The following is an 18,683-nucleotide window of genomic DNA, read 5'->3' as shown; positions in this document are numbered from 1 at the left end:
AACCTAATTTTATATGTTTTAGCATAGCATCCCACGTGAAACCTGGTAAAGTGTAATAATATGGTGGATCTAAACTGTAGCTCTTAATGCAAGTTTTTATGAAAATTTTCAAAAACATCAGCCAGTAACAAAACATCAGCTTTCAAATACAGATCGCTGTATTCACCCAAACTTTTTGTGTTGAAACGCTTCCACACATTCTCGGCATGCACATAACCACTAGACTGCGGATTTTATACATTTATGGCAAAAATGAGTATGTGCAATTTAAAGCAGTGGACAGGTTAACAGGATTTAAAAATATCAATGTACTCGTTTCAGCTAATTAATATCATTAGAGAAAAAATTATATTTCTATTTGGCTCCTATGTTGTGCAATTTATGAAGACAATTTTTATTTTTCATAAAGATCCGCAGTCTAATAATCACGTTCGCATACGGTTTCGCCTGTCAACGAACTGTAAAATGACTCGCAAACAAAGATCGTCTAATTTATCTACGCAATCGAGATATTCGTATGGAAAGAGACACCCTTTCGCGTCAACAACATGAAATTTTCTATGGAAAGATTTTGAAATTCGGAACGCGTAAAATTGTCAATTTGTTTGTGTCGAGGAAAGATGCTAATTTGTCGAGACTTGTGTTCAAACATTTTTGTACGAATCGATGAATCGTAATTTGATTGCTGATCTTCAACATTTTTGTAAATGAAATATACTTTTCTTTAGTTATTGGTAATACGTTGACACTACCTTCAAACGCATTAGCTATTTCTTCGATAATGAAATGTGAATCGTACCCGGATAAATTGTGGAAAACTATGGGAATGCAAAACGAATTTTTGTAATTTAAATTGCAATCTTGATGCGTGGGGCCTCTATATCGTCCTGTTAGATGACAATGATCGCGCACCCGTATATCCTTTTCCTCACATGGTTTTTCACAAATGTTGCAATGCGCTGCGTTGATAAGTGCCTCGCACTGTTCATTCGTTAGCTGTTTCATAATTTATCAAATAAAAAAATTATAAGAAAGATCTTATTTTTTATTTAAAACCAATCCTCTTCCTCCGCCTCGTCCTCCTACTCATACAATTAACTCGTATTTATTAAAAAGAAAACAATTACAGTAATAATATCGCCCCCTCCCTATACAGCGAGATATTTTTTACATTAGTGAAAAGTTACTCTTATCTACTCTTTAATTATACAAATATACAAGTATTAAAAAATAATTAAAATATAATTATTGCAGCGAATTTCTTGTCATTTGTCTTCATTATTTTTGTTACCTGCGAACAGACAGATAGACAGTTATATATCATGTTATATACTTTGGGATATTTTTTCTTTGGAAATTTACTTACCTTCGAGCGACGATTCTTTGACGAATCCTCAGACGTCCATACCGCGCTTCGCCCAGAATCAATCTCCAATTTCGCAATCATTGTGAAACACTGTGTAAAAAAAATTAAAAAAACGTTAAAAGAGGTGTCATGTTTGTGGTTTTGACGTGGAAAAAATTCAAAGTCGCGTCTTTATAACTGATACTTTACGTGTTTTTATAATTGTTAACCCATGCTCGAAATGTTCGCACTTCGCGCAGACTGCAATGGTATGTGACGTTTTTTGTCGGTTGCCAACAGTGAAGTCGACACGGTTCGTCATCAGCAATTTCATACACGGGATCGCGAACTAGTACATCGTATTTCGGACAGTTGAAATCTTCCAAATTTATCGAGTTTATTTTCATTTTTCGAAGGATGTCTCTCTTTCGAAACATCCACCTTTGTACGCTACGACAGGATTCGCGTAATCGCACACAAAATTTTGAATTACATCGAATATATCGTGCTGTTGATATTTTTCATAACCGAAATCTTTAAATGGAATCCCGTGTATGAAATTGCTGACATACCATGCAGACTTTTTGTCAGCGCCGGATAAACAACGTTCTTCCCCAAGCGAAATTCGAAGAGTTCGAACGAGCCGTCATGACAAACATCGATCACATGGCTAACTCTTTGCATATAAATTTTTTTTCCACAATGAAACCGTCCATGTCAATGATTTGAGTGATTCGATCCATCTAAATAAAGAAAGTTTTTTCACTAGATTTTACATCGTTTATTAATTTTTTTTATTGTACTTACCGTTGAAGAAAGGGGGATGCGCGAAGTTGGCTGGTCGGATGATAAAAACACACACGCGATGTAACTTCGTATAGCGATCCTGATTGTCGACGTTTTTTCTTATGGTATAACTTCATACGACGACTGTTACGAGCAATTTATAATGAATACCCCTACCCACTAATGTAAAAAATATCTCCATATAATATTCCACACACACGCAACAAGTCCAACGGGAAGTACGCGAAAACCGTCACGTATGGAAAAATGGTTGATCTTTGAATCTCAACACGACAAACGCTTGCAACGATGGAACGTTCACGAAGACTTCGCGTTCCATCGCGTCCTGTTCATTCATTCTTACCATCCCCACCAACTACGATAAAAAGCTGGAAGAAATGATTTGAAATGCTACTCTTAATGAGCGTTTACGATAGCTGACTGCATGGCGATGGCAGACAGAAACAGCGACACGGTCCTCTTACATCTTGCATTACATCGATAAGAAGATCTTTCAGAGGGGACCGTTGTATATTTATGAAATTAAACAAGACGTTCATCGAACTCGTGATATTAGACGTTCGTCGAAATCTCCGCTCGATAACAAAATCGTCGATAAACTTTATAATCGTAAAAAATTTACAGCATGATTGATTATGTTCACAAATATTAATAACTATACTAATTTAAATGATAACAAAATGAAATCTGTGCGAAAGTGCTCTGTACACCTAACTGAAAAACTTCTGTAATACAAGAATTTACACAATTTTCCTCAAAACCCTTGAAAATTGCCAATGAACGGATGCTGTTTCAGAAAGCGTGGCGTAAAATCTCTTGGCTTTCAATGAAGTATACTACAAGCGACCTTTAGCTACGTTGGATAGAAAAAATTCCATGACAAACGGAAAAATTTAGAAATTGACTTCTTTCTAGATTTTCGGCCAAATACCCCAGAGTTGGGCATTAATCGATTAAAATTTTAGTCAAGATTGATTAATGTGTATGATTAAAAGAAGAAATCATCGAAAAATCGAAGACTGATTCAATCGATTGATGAAGTTAATAATCACCATACGGTCTATCCATAAATTGTAATAACCGGGGAGATAGAGACAGAGAGCGGAGATGAAGAATTGACAGAAATATATCTGAAGAGAAACTCAGTTTACATTTTTTTCAGTATTCATACAGTTTTAATTCCGTATTTCATTTCGAAGTTCCAGCAGTTAATCATTAATGGAACGTTTGCGAAGACTTCGCGTTCCATCGCGTCCTGTTCATTCATTCTTACCATTCCCAACCAACTACGATAAAAAGATGTATGAAATTATTTGAAATGCTACTTTTAATGAATGTTTACGATAGCTGGCTGTATGGCGATGGCAGACAGAAACAGTGACACGGTCCTCTTACATCTTGCATTACATCGATAAGAAGATCTTTCAGAGGGGACCGTTGTATATTTACGAAATTAAACAAGGCGAACTCGTGAGATTATACGTTCATCGAAATCTCCGCACGTGAGAAAAACCGTTGGTCCTCGACAAATCGATGTTGAGAAAAATTATTGACTGGCCCTCTTACATAAATCTTTCAGAGGGGACCGTTGTATATATTTATGAAATTAAACAAGACGTTCATTGAACTCCGTTCAAATAAGTGTTTTACGATAGCTAGATGGCGATGACTGACATAAACAGTCTTGCATGTAGAGACGTGAAAACATAAACACGTTCGGATACGTTCGTAATACCTGGAAACTGGTCTCGAATGCAATACCTGGAAACTGCCCCCCCCTCCCCCACCTTTCAAGATATGGGCTGTATCCCCCCCCCCCTCCCCCAAAAACATGATGCAATAATTCCATTAAAAATATGACGTAATATATGCTCGTGCAATACCGCTCGGCGGTACCGCTCTCCCGTGAAGTGGCGGTACCGCTCTCCCGTGAAGTGAAAAGTGAATTAGAACCCGCCTATATATACTACTCATAATGTATTAATATGGATATCACTTTATTCGGGAAAGTCTACAGAATCTTTTGCTGTAAAGAACAATTCAATATCTTTTATAATAACCACAATATTTGTTTAAAGTTGAAAAATATGTTTTTTTTCAAAGCCATGTTTTTCAAAAACTGTGCGTATAGGAGAAAAATTAAGGACAGATTCGGAATCAGCGCAAAAAACTCTATAAGAAGGACCCAACAGTATATTGAAAACAAATTTGGTGTTGGACAGTGTAATCGGTTCTCCAGAACCGTTAGACCTGTTGCACAGTCGAGCGCAATTTTCCGATCTCAAATACGTTCTAAAATTCTAAAAAAAATGTTACATATTTTGGATCCTAAGACGCATTTTATAGAATTTTTTCAGATTTTTTGGTTGCAAACTGTGGTCGTAAATAATGAAAAACCCCCCAAAAATCGGAAAAATGTAGATTTCTAGAAAATATGAAAACATGCTTTTTACTGTTTGGTTCCTTGATAAAGTACTACAGCAGGCAGTGTCGTCAATTTTTTTCAGATTTTTTTATTGTGGGACATCATTGTCAAAATTTTTTCGACGTTTCTGCTGTGAGGAGGAAAGTTATACTTATTGATTTTACTGCGGATGTATATTAAGTAATTTTTAACGTTATTACATGTTATTATACATTACAAAACGCAATTGTTTGACCTAAGAAATGCGATTTAATAGAAAGAAGAATTGTGTTCTGTGCGCGATATATGTACATACTGTGACTCGCAAAAATTTTCGGACGCTCTAAAAATGATAACTTTTTAAATATTATACTATACGATTTGAACTTTTTGGGAAGCTAGAACAATTAGTTTAGTACAGGATGTGAAAATAATTTTTTCAAAAATAGTAACTGATCGGAATTGTAGAAAAAATGAGAGACACTTGGGGAAACTCAAACACCTGGCAGAAGACTGTGAAGGGGTAGAAAGAATTAACATAGGTATAGAAAAGATAGTACAGGAGAAAAGAGTTTGAGAAATTGTAGAATGGGTTAGGAGTATAGAGAAAAAAAGGAAAGAATTAATCACAAGGGATAATCAAGAGAGAGGCAGGATTAGCGGGGAGACATTGGGATAGATCACATAGACAATAAGGTATTGGATGTGGCATGGGATATGGATGGATGGGTGGAGGAACGGATGAATGGATAAATAGAGGGATGAATGGCTTCGAGAATTATAATCCATGTCCAATTTCTGGGCCACGAGGCTGAAATAAATAAATAAATACGTATTTACTTACTTACTAAAAATTGCATTTTACAACATCTTTATATGGGCCGACATTGAAAATTTAAAAAATACGTTTTGTAAATCTGTGTCAATTAAACATATTCTGAAAATTTCGTCAAAATCGGTCGACGTTGCAATGAGCTACAAACGTTTTAATATATAATAACTTTATTTGATCCCCTTGGGGTTACAAATTAACATATTGCCTCCTTTATCACAACTCTCATACAAACTTAATACTTAATTACTAATTACTTAAATCTAACTTATCAACTAATCTTAACCTAAATTACTCTAGAGAGAGAGAGAGAGACACGCTTACATTGAGCTAGCATATTTGCTAACTCACCCCTTTTTCCCCCAGCACCTCGATTCCCGTAGCCCTTCTCAACCCCCCTTCCCTAGCCGTGGACTCCCTTTCCCGGTTGCTCACTTCCACTCCCACTCTTCTCATTCATTCCCCTTCTCCAATCATCTATCATCCTCATCCATTCCTCCCCTCCTCCTTCATCTTTCAACATTTCCCACATACTCTCCTGCCATCCTTTGCTGTCATCCATCCTCATACATACTTCCCACACATGCTCCCACGTTTCGTTTTCCCATCCACACACTCTACATTTTCTACAAACGTTTTAATATAAAATAATAATTCTTAAAAAATATTCTGTTATTTTACACCGATATACCCGACCCGACCCGTATCATGTTACAATGTTTCACTCCACTCCACGGCGACCGAAACCCTCGAGCTTCACTTCCCTTTTCTCCGTTTGTCATCATAGAATAGTGTTTCCTGAAAATTGAATGTCTCTGGCCAGACTCGAGTTTTCGACATTTATAGCAAGCTTGCTATAATCGTATCTTATTTGTCAAAATTTAGTTTTCCATTTAAAATATTTTGTTGTTAAAACTCATTAATAGTTTTAAATAGTACTTGAACAATATTAAAAATGATACTGAAATATTGGAATATTACAATTTGGAATGAAGGGTCTAGCCGGACGAAGTAGTCCTCCGAATTATTTAAACAGCCGTTGCGCCATTCAATTTTCGGTCAATTTTTCCCATTTACTTGCATTAATTTAATCATATAATTGCATTTAATTGAAATTGATAATTGAGATTTTTTCCCGATTTTTTGGTTCAAAATGTTAATTACACAAACTGAAAAACACGCAAAAATTCGACAAATGCAGATTTATTTGAGAAACTGAAAAATAGCATTGATCATATTTTTAGACTAGCAGCATACCAGAACTTTTTTTACGACAGCGCGTAAACGACAAAGAGGGACTTTTCAATGACTCCAAGAAAAATGAAAAACTTAATGACTCCGAGAAAAATAAAGAACTTAATGACGCGGAGGAAAATGAAAAATTTAATAACTCCAAGAAAAATGGAAAACTTAATGACTTTGAAAAAAATAAAGAACTTACTGACTCTGAGGAAAATGAAAAATTTAATAACTCCCAGTTAACAAGCAGTCTTCAATGCCTCTTAAAAATGCAATTAATCATGTAGGGATTGATCAGGTGTTTCTCGCTATATTAAAAAATATTTACAAATCCTTTGACAAATTCTGCTTTGTGGCGTCAGGATACTGCTTTCGACATTCCATCACAGTTTGTATAGTATACATATATTATTTCTCCTCTTTGTTTCTAGATAAAATTTTATTATGATCCTCCATTAGTTTAACGCCCCTTAGAACTATTTTTACCACGTTTTTATTAGCTCGCTTTCTTGTTCTTCTGTAGATTGGAGCGTATTAATGAATTTATTTATATATAATATCTCTGTCAGTTATGTATACATATATGAAAAAACTCTTCAAACAAAAGTTGTAGTATATAAGGAGGTGGATATAGTATCAAAGAAAAAAAATTTTTTCAAAGTCATTATTTAAAGTTTTCAAGGTCACGGATGTTTTTTCTATCAACAACTGTTTATGCTATATATGGATTCTTAAAGAGAAAAAAGACAAATTCAACGATATATCATAACGTCTATTTATGTCATGATTTAAAAAATTCTCATTTTCCATTAAAAACTCATTTTCCCATGATCCAAACGGCCCCAAAATTTTTCCAGACCATTTTCTCAACATTTGTCACAATTCTGGTTTACGGGACCAAAAAAATTTCATGGTCGAAAAATAAGGTCCACCTTAATGTTGCATATACTTAAATTACGAGAAGCAGTAAAGAGTGCTTAACGTCGAAGAAGAAAATCCGGGTAACTAAAACTTAATATGTACTACATTCCACGTTATTAGAATAATTGTAGTTTAATTATGATATATTTTAAAATTCATATAATTATATCAACATTTTTTATTTACACCTAAAAACGCCACTGTCTCGGAAGGAAATGGACATTCGAGAGAAGCAATGAAATTAGAGCATCATTGCGAAAAAAGATGAGTTTGGAATAACCTCAATATACATTTTATGAAATTCTATTATAATTATAGTTATGACTGTATTTTTTAATAAATAAACTTGTGTATGCTAGTATAAAATCAATTTATATATATATTATACAATTTATTTTATTATTTGTTTGACAACTAATAAATCTACAAATTGATTCATAAACTAAAAAATACTTCCTGCATTTTCGTATTCTCCAATCAGTCCAAATAAATACCATCAACCTGTTCTCGATCATATACCAATTTTTATTAATGCAATTATGACAGTAACAAAACGTTTCTATTTAAAATGAATACATATTTTGAACATAGTTTTTACATTTTTAATTTTTTGGAAGGTTAAAAAATTTAATTAAAAAAGTAATGAAAAATAAAAATTTAAAAAAATCCCCGCTGCACGGGGACTCGAATGCTAGCTCCAGATTGCGATTCATACGCTCGACAGCCGAATTTCAGTTTCGCTTCCGCCGTAAAGCAATACAACATGGCAACATGGCAAGTGCTAAAAATAGATTGTGGCTGGCATAAGCGCACAAGCAGCGCACACGGATATACATAGTAAAGGTACGCTGTCAGTACGCTGGTGAGTGTAGCGCGCGGGCGCGTTGCTAACACGATACAGTGTCTTCTGTGGTGGCCTCTGGTGGCCTCCTGTTTCTCACTCCAGTCAGAATATATCCTAGAGGGCGTAAGAGAAATATTCGAGCGACACAGATGTCGTCAGATGTGCTAACAGTAAAGTGGGTTCTGTTTCTTGCTAAAGATGATATAGGTTCTGTTCCATGCTAAAGATGATGTAGGAGCTGTTCCAGGCTAAACATGATGTGGAGACAAAAGCGGCACGGCCAAAACCCGGGCGTGAGCACTCTCATATACTCTCTGGTATCTAGTATTGGGTAGCAGAGCGGCCAGTGCCCTGAGGCAGTTGTATTGACGGGAATGTATCGAAATAATCTTACCGGACAAAAAGACTCCAGGACGTGTCCTACGAGTTACAAAATATACACAAATACACTTGTTATACATTCATTTTTCAGAATCAAATCATATAAATTTTTTTAAATTCTGCGAGGTGCTCAAGGAACCCCATTTCATCTACCCAATAGTAGATACGTTACTGTTTTTCCGCGCAGCGCCTCTAGCGGCCATCCATCGTACGAAAAATGTTGGGCACAATCGAAGCACTGGTCACGAGGAGGAACGCATTCTCTGCGTAGTCGTCGTACAAGTAGGTGTTCGTTCCTTTGACCACTTGACCACCTTTTGGCTGAACTTTCTTCACTTACGGTAAGTACTCTACAAATCTTCGCCCCAAATAAATTTATTAATTGTTTACTCGATAAATATAAAAAATAGCTGACCTATTAATTAATATATAATTGCGAGTTATAATTGAGAGTTCTTTATTTTTCATTATTTTTTTGTGGGACTCTCATCAACATATTCGTGGACTTTTTCTAAGTAATATGATACCAAATATGATATAATTCCGATGATGCTTGTGCAATGAACGATGAAAGTTTCGAGCTTTGAACTGTGTCGGCGCGTAACATTACGATTCTCCGTGTTTTTTCCTTGCGCCCGAAACTTTCTTCTTTCATTACACAAGTAAGTATTATCGGAATTATATTATATTTGGTATCATTTGCATTAGCAAAATGCCACGAATATGTTGGTGAAAGTCAGATTGTTATTGGATTTTAGTAATGGTCTTCCTGGTCTCACATTCACACCGATGTACCCGACCAGAATTATGATTACACTTCTGCCAGATATTTTGGACATTTATCGAGTGAACACTGTACTGTGTGATAATATTTTCATTATTTTGTATTTGTTCACAACAAAGATGGAAAATCTAGCAACAGCACCGGCATCGACGGCCCCGGCACCGGCAACGATGACCCCAGCAACGACGGCCCCGGCACCGGCAACGACGGCCCCGACATCGACGGCCCCGATATCGACGGCCTCCGTACCGGCAACGACGACCCTGGTACCGGCGACGACGACGGCCCCGGCAACGACTGCCCCGACGACGACGACCCCGGTACCGGCGACGACGACGGCCCCGGCAACGATGACCCCAGCATCGACGGCCCCGACATCGACGGCCCCGATATCGACGGCCTCCGTACCGGCAACGACGACCCTGGTACCGGCGACGACGACGGCCCCGGCAACGACTGCCCCGACGACGACGACGGCCCCGGCAACGACGGCCCCGGCATCGACGGCGCAGAGAAGCGACCTGATCGTGAGTTACGGAAATTACAGTAATTGTGCATAAATGGTTAGACCTCACCAAATCTGATAAAACTTATATACGTTCTAAAACTAAGGCTCAGCGGCGGTGACGTGTATAGGTAAAAGTTGTGCAGAATCTTCACGGTCACGACATATTAAACAATCATCGAAATCTGTGAGGTGTAACCTTTTATGCACAATTATCAAAATTACATAAAGTGATTCGGATTAATATTCGGACGCTCTAAAAAAGACGATAACTTTTTAAATATTGTACTATGAGATTTGAACCTTTTTGGGCAGTTAGAGCAATTAGTTTACTACAGGATGTGAAAAGAAATTTTTTGAAAAATTGCTATTGGTCAGAATTGTAAAGAAAATACAAAAAGTTGCATGTTACAACTCTTTTATGTGGGCCTATATTGAAAATTTAAAAGATACGTTCTGTAAATCAGTGTCGATTATATGTGCTGTGAAAGTTTCATCGAAATCTGTTGATACGAGGAAAAACGACAGGCATTAGATTTATTACAGTTAGAGGCCGAAAATCGTGAAAATCTGAAATTTTTACCATCTTTAAACGTTTTGATTTTGACGAAATTTTCAGAATATGTTTAATTGACACAGATCTACGAAACGTACTTTTTAAATTTTCAATATAAGCCCACTCATACATAAAAAAGTTGTAAAAAGCAATTTTTCGTCTATTTTAGCGCGAGTCCGGATATTAATCCGAGTTACTGTATGTTCCTACTAATAGGCCTGCAGTGTGCAGGCACGCTAGAGTATTCGAACCGAGTTCAGTGCGAGTGCGGGCACTCGACACGGCTCGACATATGTGTTATTTTTATATAATTATATATTTTTTTATACTATTTGGATGTTGGAGAAAAGATTGCTGCGCGTAGTGCGCAACGATCTCTATCGGCGGCAGCTGCTGGGGGACCGCGGCCGACGAGGAAGATCTTTCCAACGTAGAGGCGGACGAGCCTTCGGCCATCGGGGCGGACGGAGCTTCGGCCGTGGGGGGACTCGAGGCTTTGGCGGCGGGAGGGGCAGAGGGGGCCCCATTTATAATTACTTCAATCTCCAACCGATGTAATTTTAAGTTATAGTTTTACATCAGAATAACCTTTTTATGAATGGAACAAACGACTTTAATTTCTCTGTAAGGCTAGAAGAATTAGTTTAGTAAATAACGTCTACAAAATATGTTGAAAAAATGCATCTGGTCAGAGTTGCGAAAAATATAGTAAAAATTTATTTTTAACGAAAATTTAAAAGATGTTCTTGGTCAACTCGTATAAATTATATACGTTCTGAAAATTTCATTGAAATTGGTTAATTGGTTGACAAGTTATGAACGATCAAAAGTGGTAAAATGGCCGAAAATCATGAAAAATTGCAATTTTTACCACTTTTAATCGTTTATAACTCGTAAACCAATTAACCAATTTCAATGAAATTTTCAGAACGTATATAATTTATACGAGTTGACCAAGAACATCTTTTAAATTTTCGTTAAAAATAAATTTTTACTATATTTTTCGCAACTCTGACCAGATGCATTTTTTCAACATATTTTGTAGACGTTATTTACTAAACTAATTCTTCTAGCCTTACAGAGAAATTAAAGTCGTTTGTTCCCAGAGTTGGGCAAAATGTAATTTCAATTACAGTTACAATTACTTGCCAATTACTGTAATTTGGAATTGCAGAAATACAATTACAATTACATGTAATTGTAATTGGAATTGCAATTACTTGACGAATCACTGTAATTGTAATTGTGGTCCGCAATTACAATTACTGGTTGAGCGAAAGTAATTGCAATCCCAATTCAAATTACATGTAATTGTAACTGTAATTGTTAGTAGCAGTTACAAGACTTACAAGTAATTGTAGCTGGTAGCTGCAATTCCTTTCCAAACTCCAAACAGACGACGCTCGCGCGTCGCGTCGCGTGTGAATGTTCACGTTCACGCGCGACGCGCGAGCGTCGTCTGTTTGGAGTTTGGAAAGGAATTGCAGCTACCAGCCACAATTACTTGTAACTGCTACTAACAATTACAGTTACAATTACATGTCATTGGAATTGGAATTGCAGAAATACAATTACAATTACAATTACATGTAATTGTAATTGAAGATGTAATTAATTACTCATGTAATTAATTCCTGCCCAACTCTGTTTGTTCCATTCATAAAAAGGTTATTCTGATGTAAAGTGTGTGTGATTAGTTATGCTCCTAACTCCTATACTACTTATATTTAGTACTATTATATTTTTCCTATTATTATTGTTTTACTGTATTACATTATACTATTTCACTATTACTATTATATTTACCATTATTGTTACTGCTGTTATTATTATTTTACTACTCTTATAAATGTGTCGAAATGTAGAAGAGAAAAAATGTAACGCCGAAAGGCATATTTGAGAATAAAGATTATTATATACTACTCTTATATTTACTATTACTATATTATATTACATTATTATATATTATATTATTATATTATTCCACGTTACATTATATGACTTAAATATAAATAGTAATATATTACTATAAAAATTATATCATGTCTCTACCTTAATTTCTTCCATTTTGCTTTCGATTCTAATAGTACTCTTTTATATGAGAGCTTGCTTAGATATTATAATTTTACCACGTTTTTTTTGTTAAATATTAAATGATTGCATAAGTTCGTACTAGATTGTTAAATTTTTAAGCTTTATTTATCAATTATATAGTCACCATTTCTTTTCTTTTATTTAAACATATTTCTTTTTAACAATCGAGGATAGTTTGCTTATGCAATCATTCAAATACATAGTAGAGTGCAGAAGTAGTAAATATATTTAGTAGCAGTGAAAGAAGTGTTCTGTGGATATTATTATTAATCAGTGTAGTGAGTTGTAAGTTGTGATAATGAGTGTAAGTTCAGGAAGTTCGTTCAACGTGGAAAGCAACTCATTCGTGAGTGAAGAAGGAGGTGCTCAGCAATCCTCAGCGCTACCGGCTGTACTTCCTGCTATTTTGAGGGGAAGATTTTACAGCATACTACCCGAAAAATGTGATGGACCCAACGCGACTGCACGGTGCAATTTATGCAGTCCTGAGCACGAAATCAAAGGTCAATGGAATTCGACCTTTAATTTCCTCACGCATCTTAAGAGGAAACACCATATAGAATACTTAGAATATCTAGATGATGCGTCGCAAGCCAGACGGAGAAATGCAGTCAATCGTGCTGCGAATCCGCAAGATAAATTTGAAATGAACGTGGCACGATTCATCATCGATGCAATGATCCCCATGCAAATTGTTGAGGGTGCGTACTTCAAAAAAATATTTAAAGAACTTGATATGGCCAAGAAAATGAAACCGATAAGTCGACGGACAATAGGTCGCCGTATCAACAAACTTTATGATGAAACAAGAGACAAAATTAAAACAGATTTGGGAAATGTTGAATATGTGTGTACAACAGCAGATATTTGGAGTGGCAAGCACCGCAGTTTTCTGGGCGTAACTGTTCATTGGATAACAGAAAATTACGAAAGAAAATCTGCAGCTTTAGGATGTCGAAGATTTCGCGGGACGCATTCATACGACAGAATAAAGCACTTGCTGCACTGTATGCACCGTGAGTTTGATTTAGATGCAGAGAAGATTGTGGCGACTGTCACCGACAACGCCAGCAACTTCGTGAAAGCATTTAATACGTTTGGTGTGCAACCAAATTGTATAGAAGAAATTGGATCAGTCACCGGTGAAGCCGGGGAAGGAGAAGAACCAGGAATTGAAGTACAAGAAGAAGATGAAGAAGAAGAAGTGGAAGAAGAAAGAGAAGAAGAAGAAACAGAACAAGAAACAGAAGAACAAGAAGGAATGGATACACTTCTAGAAAATGTGTTACCACGACACATTCGATGTGCTGTGCATACGTTGCATTTGTGCGTCACGAGCGACCTGGCGCAAACGATTAAAAGAACAGAATACGTGGCAGTACTGCACACGGAGATTATGCAAAAGTGCAATATGTTGTGGAAAGTGTGCAATCGACCAAAGTCTTCGGAAATATTCAAGAACGTAACCGGCCACATGCTGAAAAGACCGGGCGACACTATATGGAACTCGCTGTACGATGCTCTGCAACAGATAGTAGAGCTAAAGCCAAAATTGGTTGAGATTGGGAGAGCTTTGGGTCTCAAAAATATATTGAATGAAAATGACATTTCATATATTGAAGAGCATCTGAAATGCACGGAACCTATCGCACAAGCGATCGACATTTTACAAGGCGACAAAAATATATTTTATGGTACGCTCGTACCGTGTTTATTCACTTTGAGGAGGAAGCTACGTATGTTAGCTGCAAACCAGTGGAGATTCTGTGATACAATTAGCGAATCATTATTAACAAGTCTGGAGAAACGATTCCATCACATATTCACGTTTGCATCCGATGAATCAAAATGTGCGGCAGTGGCCGCCTTGAGCCACCCAAATTTTAAAAATCGGTGGTTTCTATGTGTGGACGACACGCAGAAGGACGCTTTAATCAAAACTTTGAAGAGTGCAGTCATGGAAGAGATGAGGAAAAACAACGATGCAATCACAGCAGCAGTAACGCAATCAACATCGCCCGATGACTTTTTTGATTTTGGCGAAAGCACTGGGACGGAACAAGTTACAGACTATTCTTCCAAAGCATCACTGGAAATATTACATTACTTCGAAGACCAACGCAGAGATATGCCAGTTTTGGAGAAGTATGTCCACATGAGAAAAGTTTTCCGTAAGTATAATACACCAGTTCCATCCTCCGCACCTGTCGAGAGATTGTTTTCTTATGCGACAATGACAAATTGTCCAAAAAGAAATAGACAATCCGCGGAACTCTTTGAGAAAAGAGTTGTTTTAAAAGCAAATATGACGTATATAAAAACGTAAAAATGATAATTGTATTCTAACATAAAAACATAGTAATTACAGCTAAAAGATCAATAGTAAATAACCGACGTCGAGCTGCACACATAATAATTAGTGTGCAGAATCACTGATTCCATCAGCGATATTACAAACAATTTAAATATTACAGTAAAGATGTAATAGACCGACGTCGAGCTGCACACATAAAAATTAGTGTGCAGAATCACTGATTGCATCAGCGATATTACAAATAATTTAAATATTACAGTAAAGATGTAATAGACCGACGTCGAGCTGCACACATAAAAATTAGTGTGCAGAATCGCTGATTCCATCAGCGATATTACAAATAATTTAAATATTACAGTAAAGATGTAATAGACCGACGTCGAGCTGCACACATAAAAATTAGTGTGCAGAATCACTGATTCCATCAGCGATATTACAAATAATTTAAATATTACAGTAAAGATGTAATAGATCGACGTCGAGCTGCACACATAAAAATTAGTGTGCAGAATCACTGATTCCATCAGCGATATTACAAACAATTTAAATATTACAGTAAAGATGTAATAGACCGACGTCGAGCTGCACACATAAAAATTAGTGTGCAGAATCACTGATCCCATCAGCGATATTACAAACAATTTAAATATTATAGTAAAGATGTAATTCACAGTGGAATAGGCCTACAGGGGATACCACTGACAAAAAAAAACGCATCGACAGTAGTACCTCATGGGTGATGTGGAAATCTACTGACACGCGCAAACCTATATTTTCGCATTTATTTATTGTTCTTTTAGATCTGTTACAGCTATGAATCATCTGAACTGATTCCTCCTCGAGTGGATGAGGGACGGCACTACCCCCCGCCCCATGCAGAGACCGAGGCGACGATGGATCGACGATCAGCTGGCAATGTAAACAGGCTAGTCAATTTTTTATTTCTACATTTTCAAGTTGACCCATTCCTTTTTTCGTATTTCGCTAATGTTTCTTTTCTTTTTGTCCTAGCCATGAATCAGCTGAACTGATTCCTCGTCGAGTGGATGAGGGACGGCACAACCCCCCGCCCCATGCAGAGACCGAGGCGACGATGGATCGACGATCAGCTGGCAATGTAAACAGGCTAGTCAATTTTTTATTTCTACATTTTCAAGTTGACCCATTCCTTTTTTCGTATTTCGCTAATGTTTCTTTTCTTTTTGTCCTAGCCATGAATCAGCTGAACTGATTCCTCGTCGAGTGGATGAGGGACGGCACAACCCCCCGCCCCATGCAGAGACCGAGGCGACGATGGATCGACGATCAGCTGGCAATGTAAACAGGCTAGTCAATTTTTTATTTCTACATTTTCAAGTTGACCCATTCCTTTTTTCGTATTTCGCTAATGTTTCTTTTCTTTTTGTCCTAGCCATGAATCAGCTGAACTGATTCCTCGTCGAGTGGATGAGGGACGGCACTACCCCCCGCCCCATGCAGAGACCGAGGCGACGATGGATCAACGATCAGCTGGCAATGTAAACAGGCTAGTCAATTTTTTATTTCTACATTTTCAAGTTGACCCATTCCTTTTTTCGTATTTCGCTAATGTTTCTTTTCTTTTTGTCCTAGCCATGAATCAGCTGAACTGATTCCTCGTCGAGTGGATGAGGGACGGCACTACCCCCCGCCCCATGCAGAGACCGAGGCGACGATGGATCGACGATCAGCTGGCAATGTAAACAGGCTAGTCAATTTTTTATTTCTACATTTTCAAGTTGACCCATTCGTTTTTTTGTATTTCGCTAATGTTTCTTTTCTTTTTGTTCTAGCCATGAATCAGCTGAACTGATTTGTCGAGTACGCCCTTTAAAACAGAATAATTTTTTTACAATTGTACCAAACGCGCGCGACCTGATTTCTTTGTAATCAATTAGTAGCATTGGTTTACGAAATGATATGCTAAAACGATGGTTCAAAAATATAATTTACAAGGTTATATGCAGAAATAAAAAAGGAATTTTCTAAAACTTTTTTATTTAGGCCCTTAATGAAAATTTAACATATATGTTTTGTAAATCTGTTAGTTCTATTCAGGCTGAATGTTTCATCGATATCGGGTGACGCAGTAAGAAACAACACGCATCGAAAGATGTACGATTCTGTGTATTTTAAGCAGAAACTCATCAAAAGTCGTTGTAAAACTACGATTTTCACCATTTTTAACCGCTTCTAGCTCGTGTGTATGTTAATTGATTTCGATGAAATGTTCAGTATGTGTACAACGTACAACTATCATAGATGTACTAAACATATATTTTAAATTTTCATTAATGGCCCAAATAAAAGTTTTAAAAAATGCCTTTTTTGCATATAACCTTGTAAATTATAATTTTTGGAAAATCTTTTTTGCATGTATTATAAAAAATCAGGTCGTTTGGTACAATTATAAAAAAGTTTTAAAGGGCTTTGGAATACTTTTGTGGGTCACTGTATTTCGCCGTCGAGATGATGATGAACGACACTGCCCAACTGCACCCTACTTCCTGCAGATACCGAGGCGACAATGGATCTAGTATCAGCCGATAATATAAACAGGGGAGTGAAATTCTGCTTTCTATACATATTTTCAGGTACATTCAAATTTTTTCACATTTTGTTTATTTTTATGTTTTTTCTGTTATAGCCGCAAATCATCTGGTAAATAATGGACATCGCGGAGAACAATCCGGCAAAAATTGGAGATTTGTAAATAAATAAATAATAATTGTGTGTGTGTGTAAATGAATATTTCCATTTTCCTGGTACATGCATTAATAGTAAATAAAATAATCTAAGTTGTGTATATGTATTTAATCAAACATTATCCACACGTCCCCATATTTATGTATGTATTTGTAACCTAAATTTAACTTTTATCTATTATTTATACAAATAAGTAAAAATTATTTGTATTACAAAAATAAGTAAGAATTATTTATATAAATATATAAAATTTATGTATTCAAATGAATAAAAATTATTAACACAAATAAGTAGAAATGATTTATACACCCTGCACTGTAACAGACCTGTACGATGCAGGCCTGTCACTAGGAGACACGCGCCGAACATAACCGAGCGACGCCGAAGATCACCGAACGCGCCGTCCGTATACGACGCGCTACGATGCACGATCCCGCGCTCCAAGCCATGTTCGGCGGGAAACGGACGCCGAGGTTCCGCCATCTTGAGGAAGGCGGAAACTCGACGTCACACATCCGTTTCCCTCACACCATTCCCCCACCACCAATCTTCGCCTATAAAAGGCGATGCAAACGAGGCACGGGCCTCTTTTCCAGCCTGGGCAGCATCCTGGGCACATCCCAAAGTATTGGTAAGTGTTACTGGTACTTTCCTATTTTCCCACGCTCTCGACGTCGAGTTGTCCGCAGCATCGGCCTCCTCGACACCGGCGTTTCCTACCGGCGTGACAGCAAGCACGCCACACAGAGAGGGCAGCATCCTTCTCTGCCGTTTGGGCAGCATCCCGAACACAATTCTCGGGCAGCACCCCGAGAACTCCGACAGCTACCGGAGACGATTAAATGAAGGGGCAGCATCCTCTTCATTTACCGTAGAACCGCCACGGGGAATTTCCCAACTCGTGGCCGGGTTCCCCTGACCGTTCCTTCTGAA

At 37.1% G+C, this 18,683-nt stretch overlaps 1 protein-coding gene and 1 long non-coding RNA gene across 2 annotated transcripts; one reads left to right on the top strand and one right to left on the bottom strand.

The window, feature by feature from the left end:
• Positions 1–231: 231 nt before the first annotated feature.
• LOC143218103 (uncharacterized) lies at positions 232–2,617 on the bottom strand. The gene is made up of 3 exons (XR_013010975.1): positions 2,153–2,617; positions 1,367–1,456; positions 232–1,291 (listed from the first exon to the last, which is right to left on the bottom strand). It is a non-coding gene; the product is annotated as an uncharacterized LOC143218103 (long non-coding RNA).
• Positions 2,618–13,010: 10,393 nt separating this feature from the next.
• LOC143216244 (uncharacterized) lies at positions 13,011–17,709 on the top strand. Its single transcript, XM_076439124.1, has 4 exons — positions 13,011–13,812; positions 13,990–14,857; positions 15,838–15,943; positions 17,692–17,709. Exons 1-4 carry the CDS (start codon positions 13,011–13,013, stop codon positions 17,707–17,709), a joined length of 1,794 nt encoding a protein of 597 aa, XP_076295239.1.
• The last annotated feature ends 974 nt before the right edge of the window (positions 17,710–18,683 follow it).

This window comes from Lasioglossum baleicum, chromosome 2 (assembly GCF_051020765.1).
Source record: "Lasioglossum baleicum chromosome 2, iyLasBale1, whole genome shotgun sequence".
In the NCBI taxonomy this organism is placed as follows: domain Eukaryota; kingdom Metazoa; phylum Arthropoda; class Insecta; order Hymenoptera; family Halictidae; genus Lasioglossum; species Lasioglossum baleicum.
The sequence above is the reverse complement of the archived record's forward strand: the minus strand, read 5'-3'. Positions and strand labels throughout refer to the sequence as shown.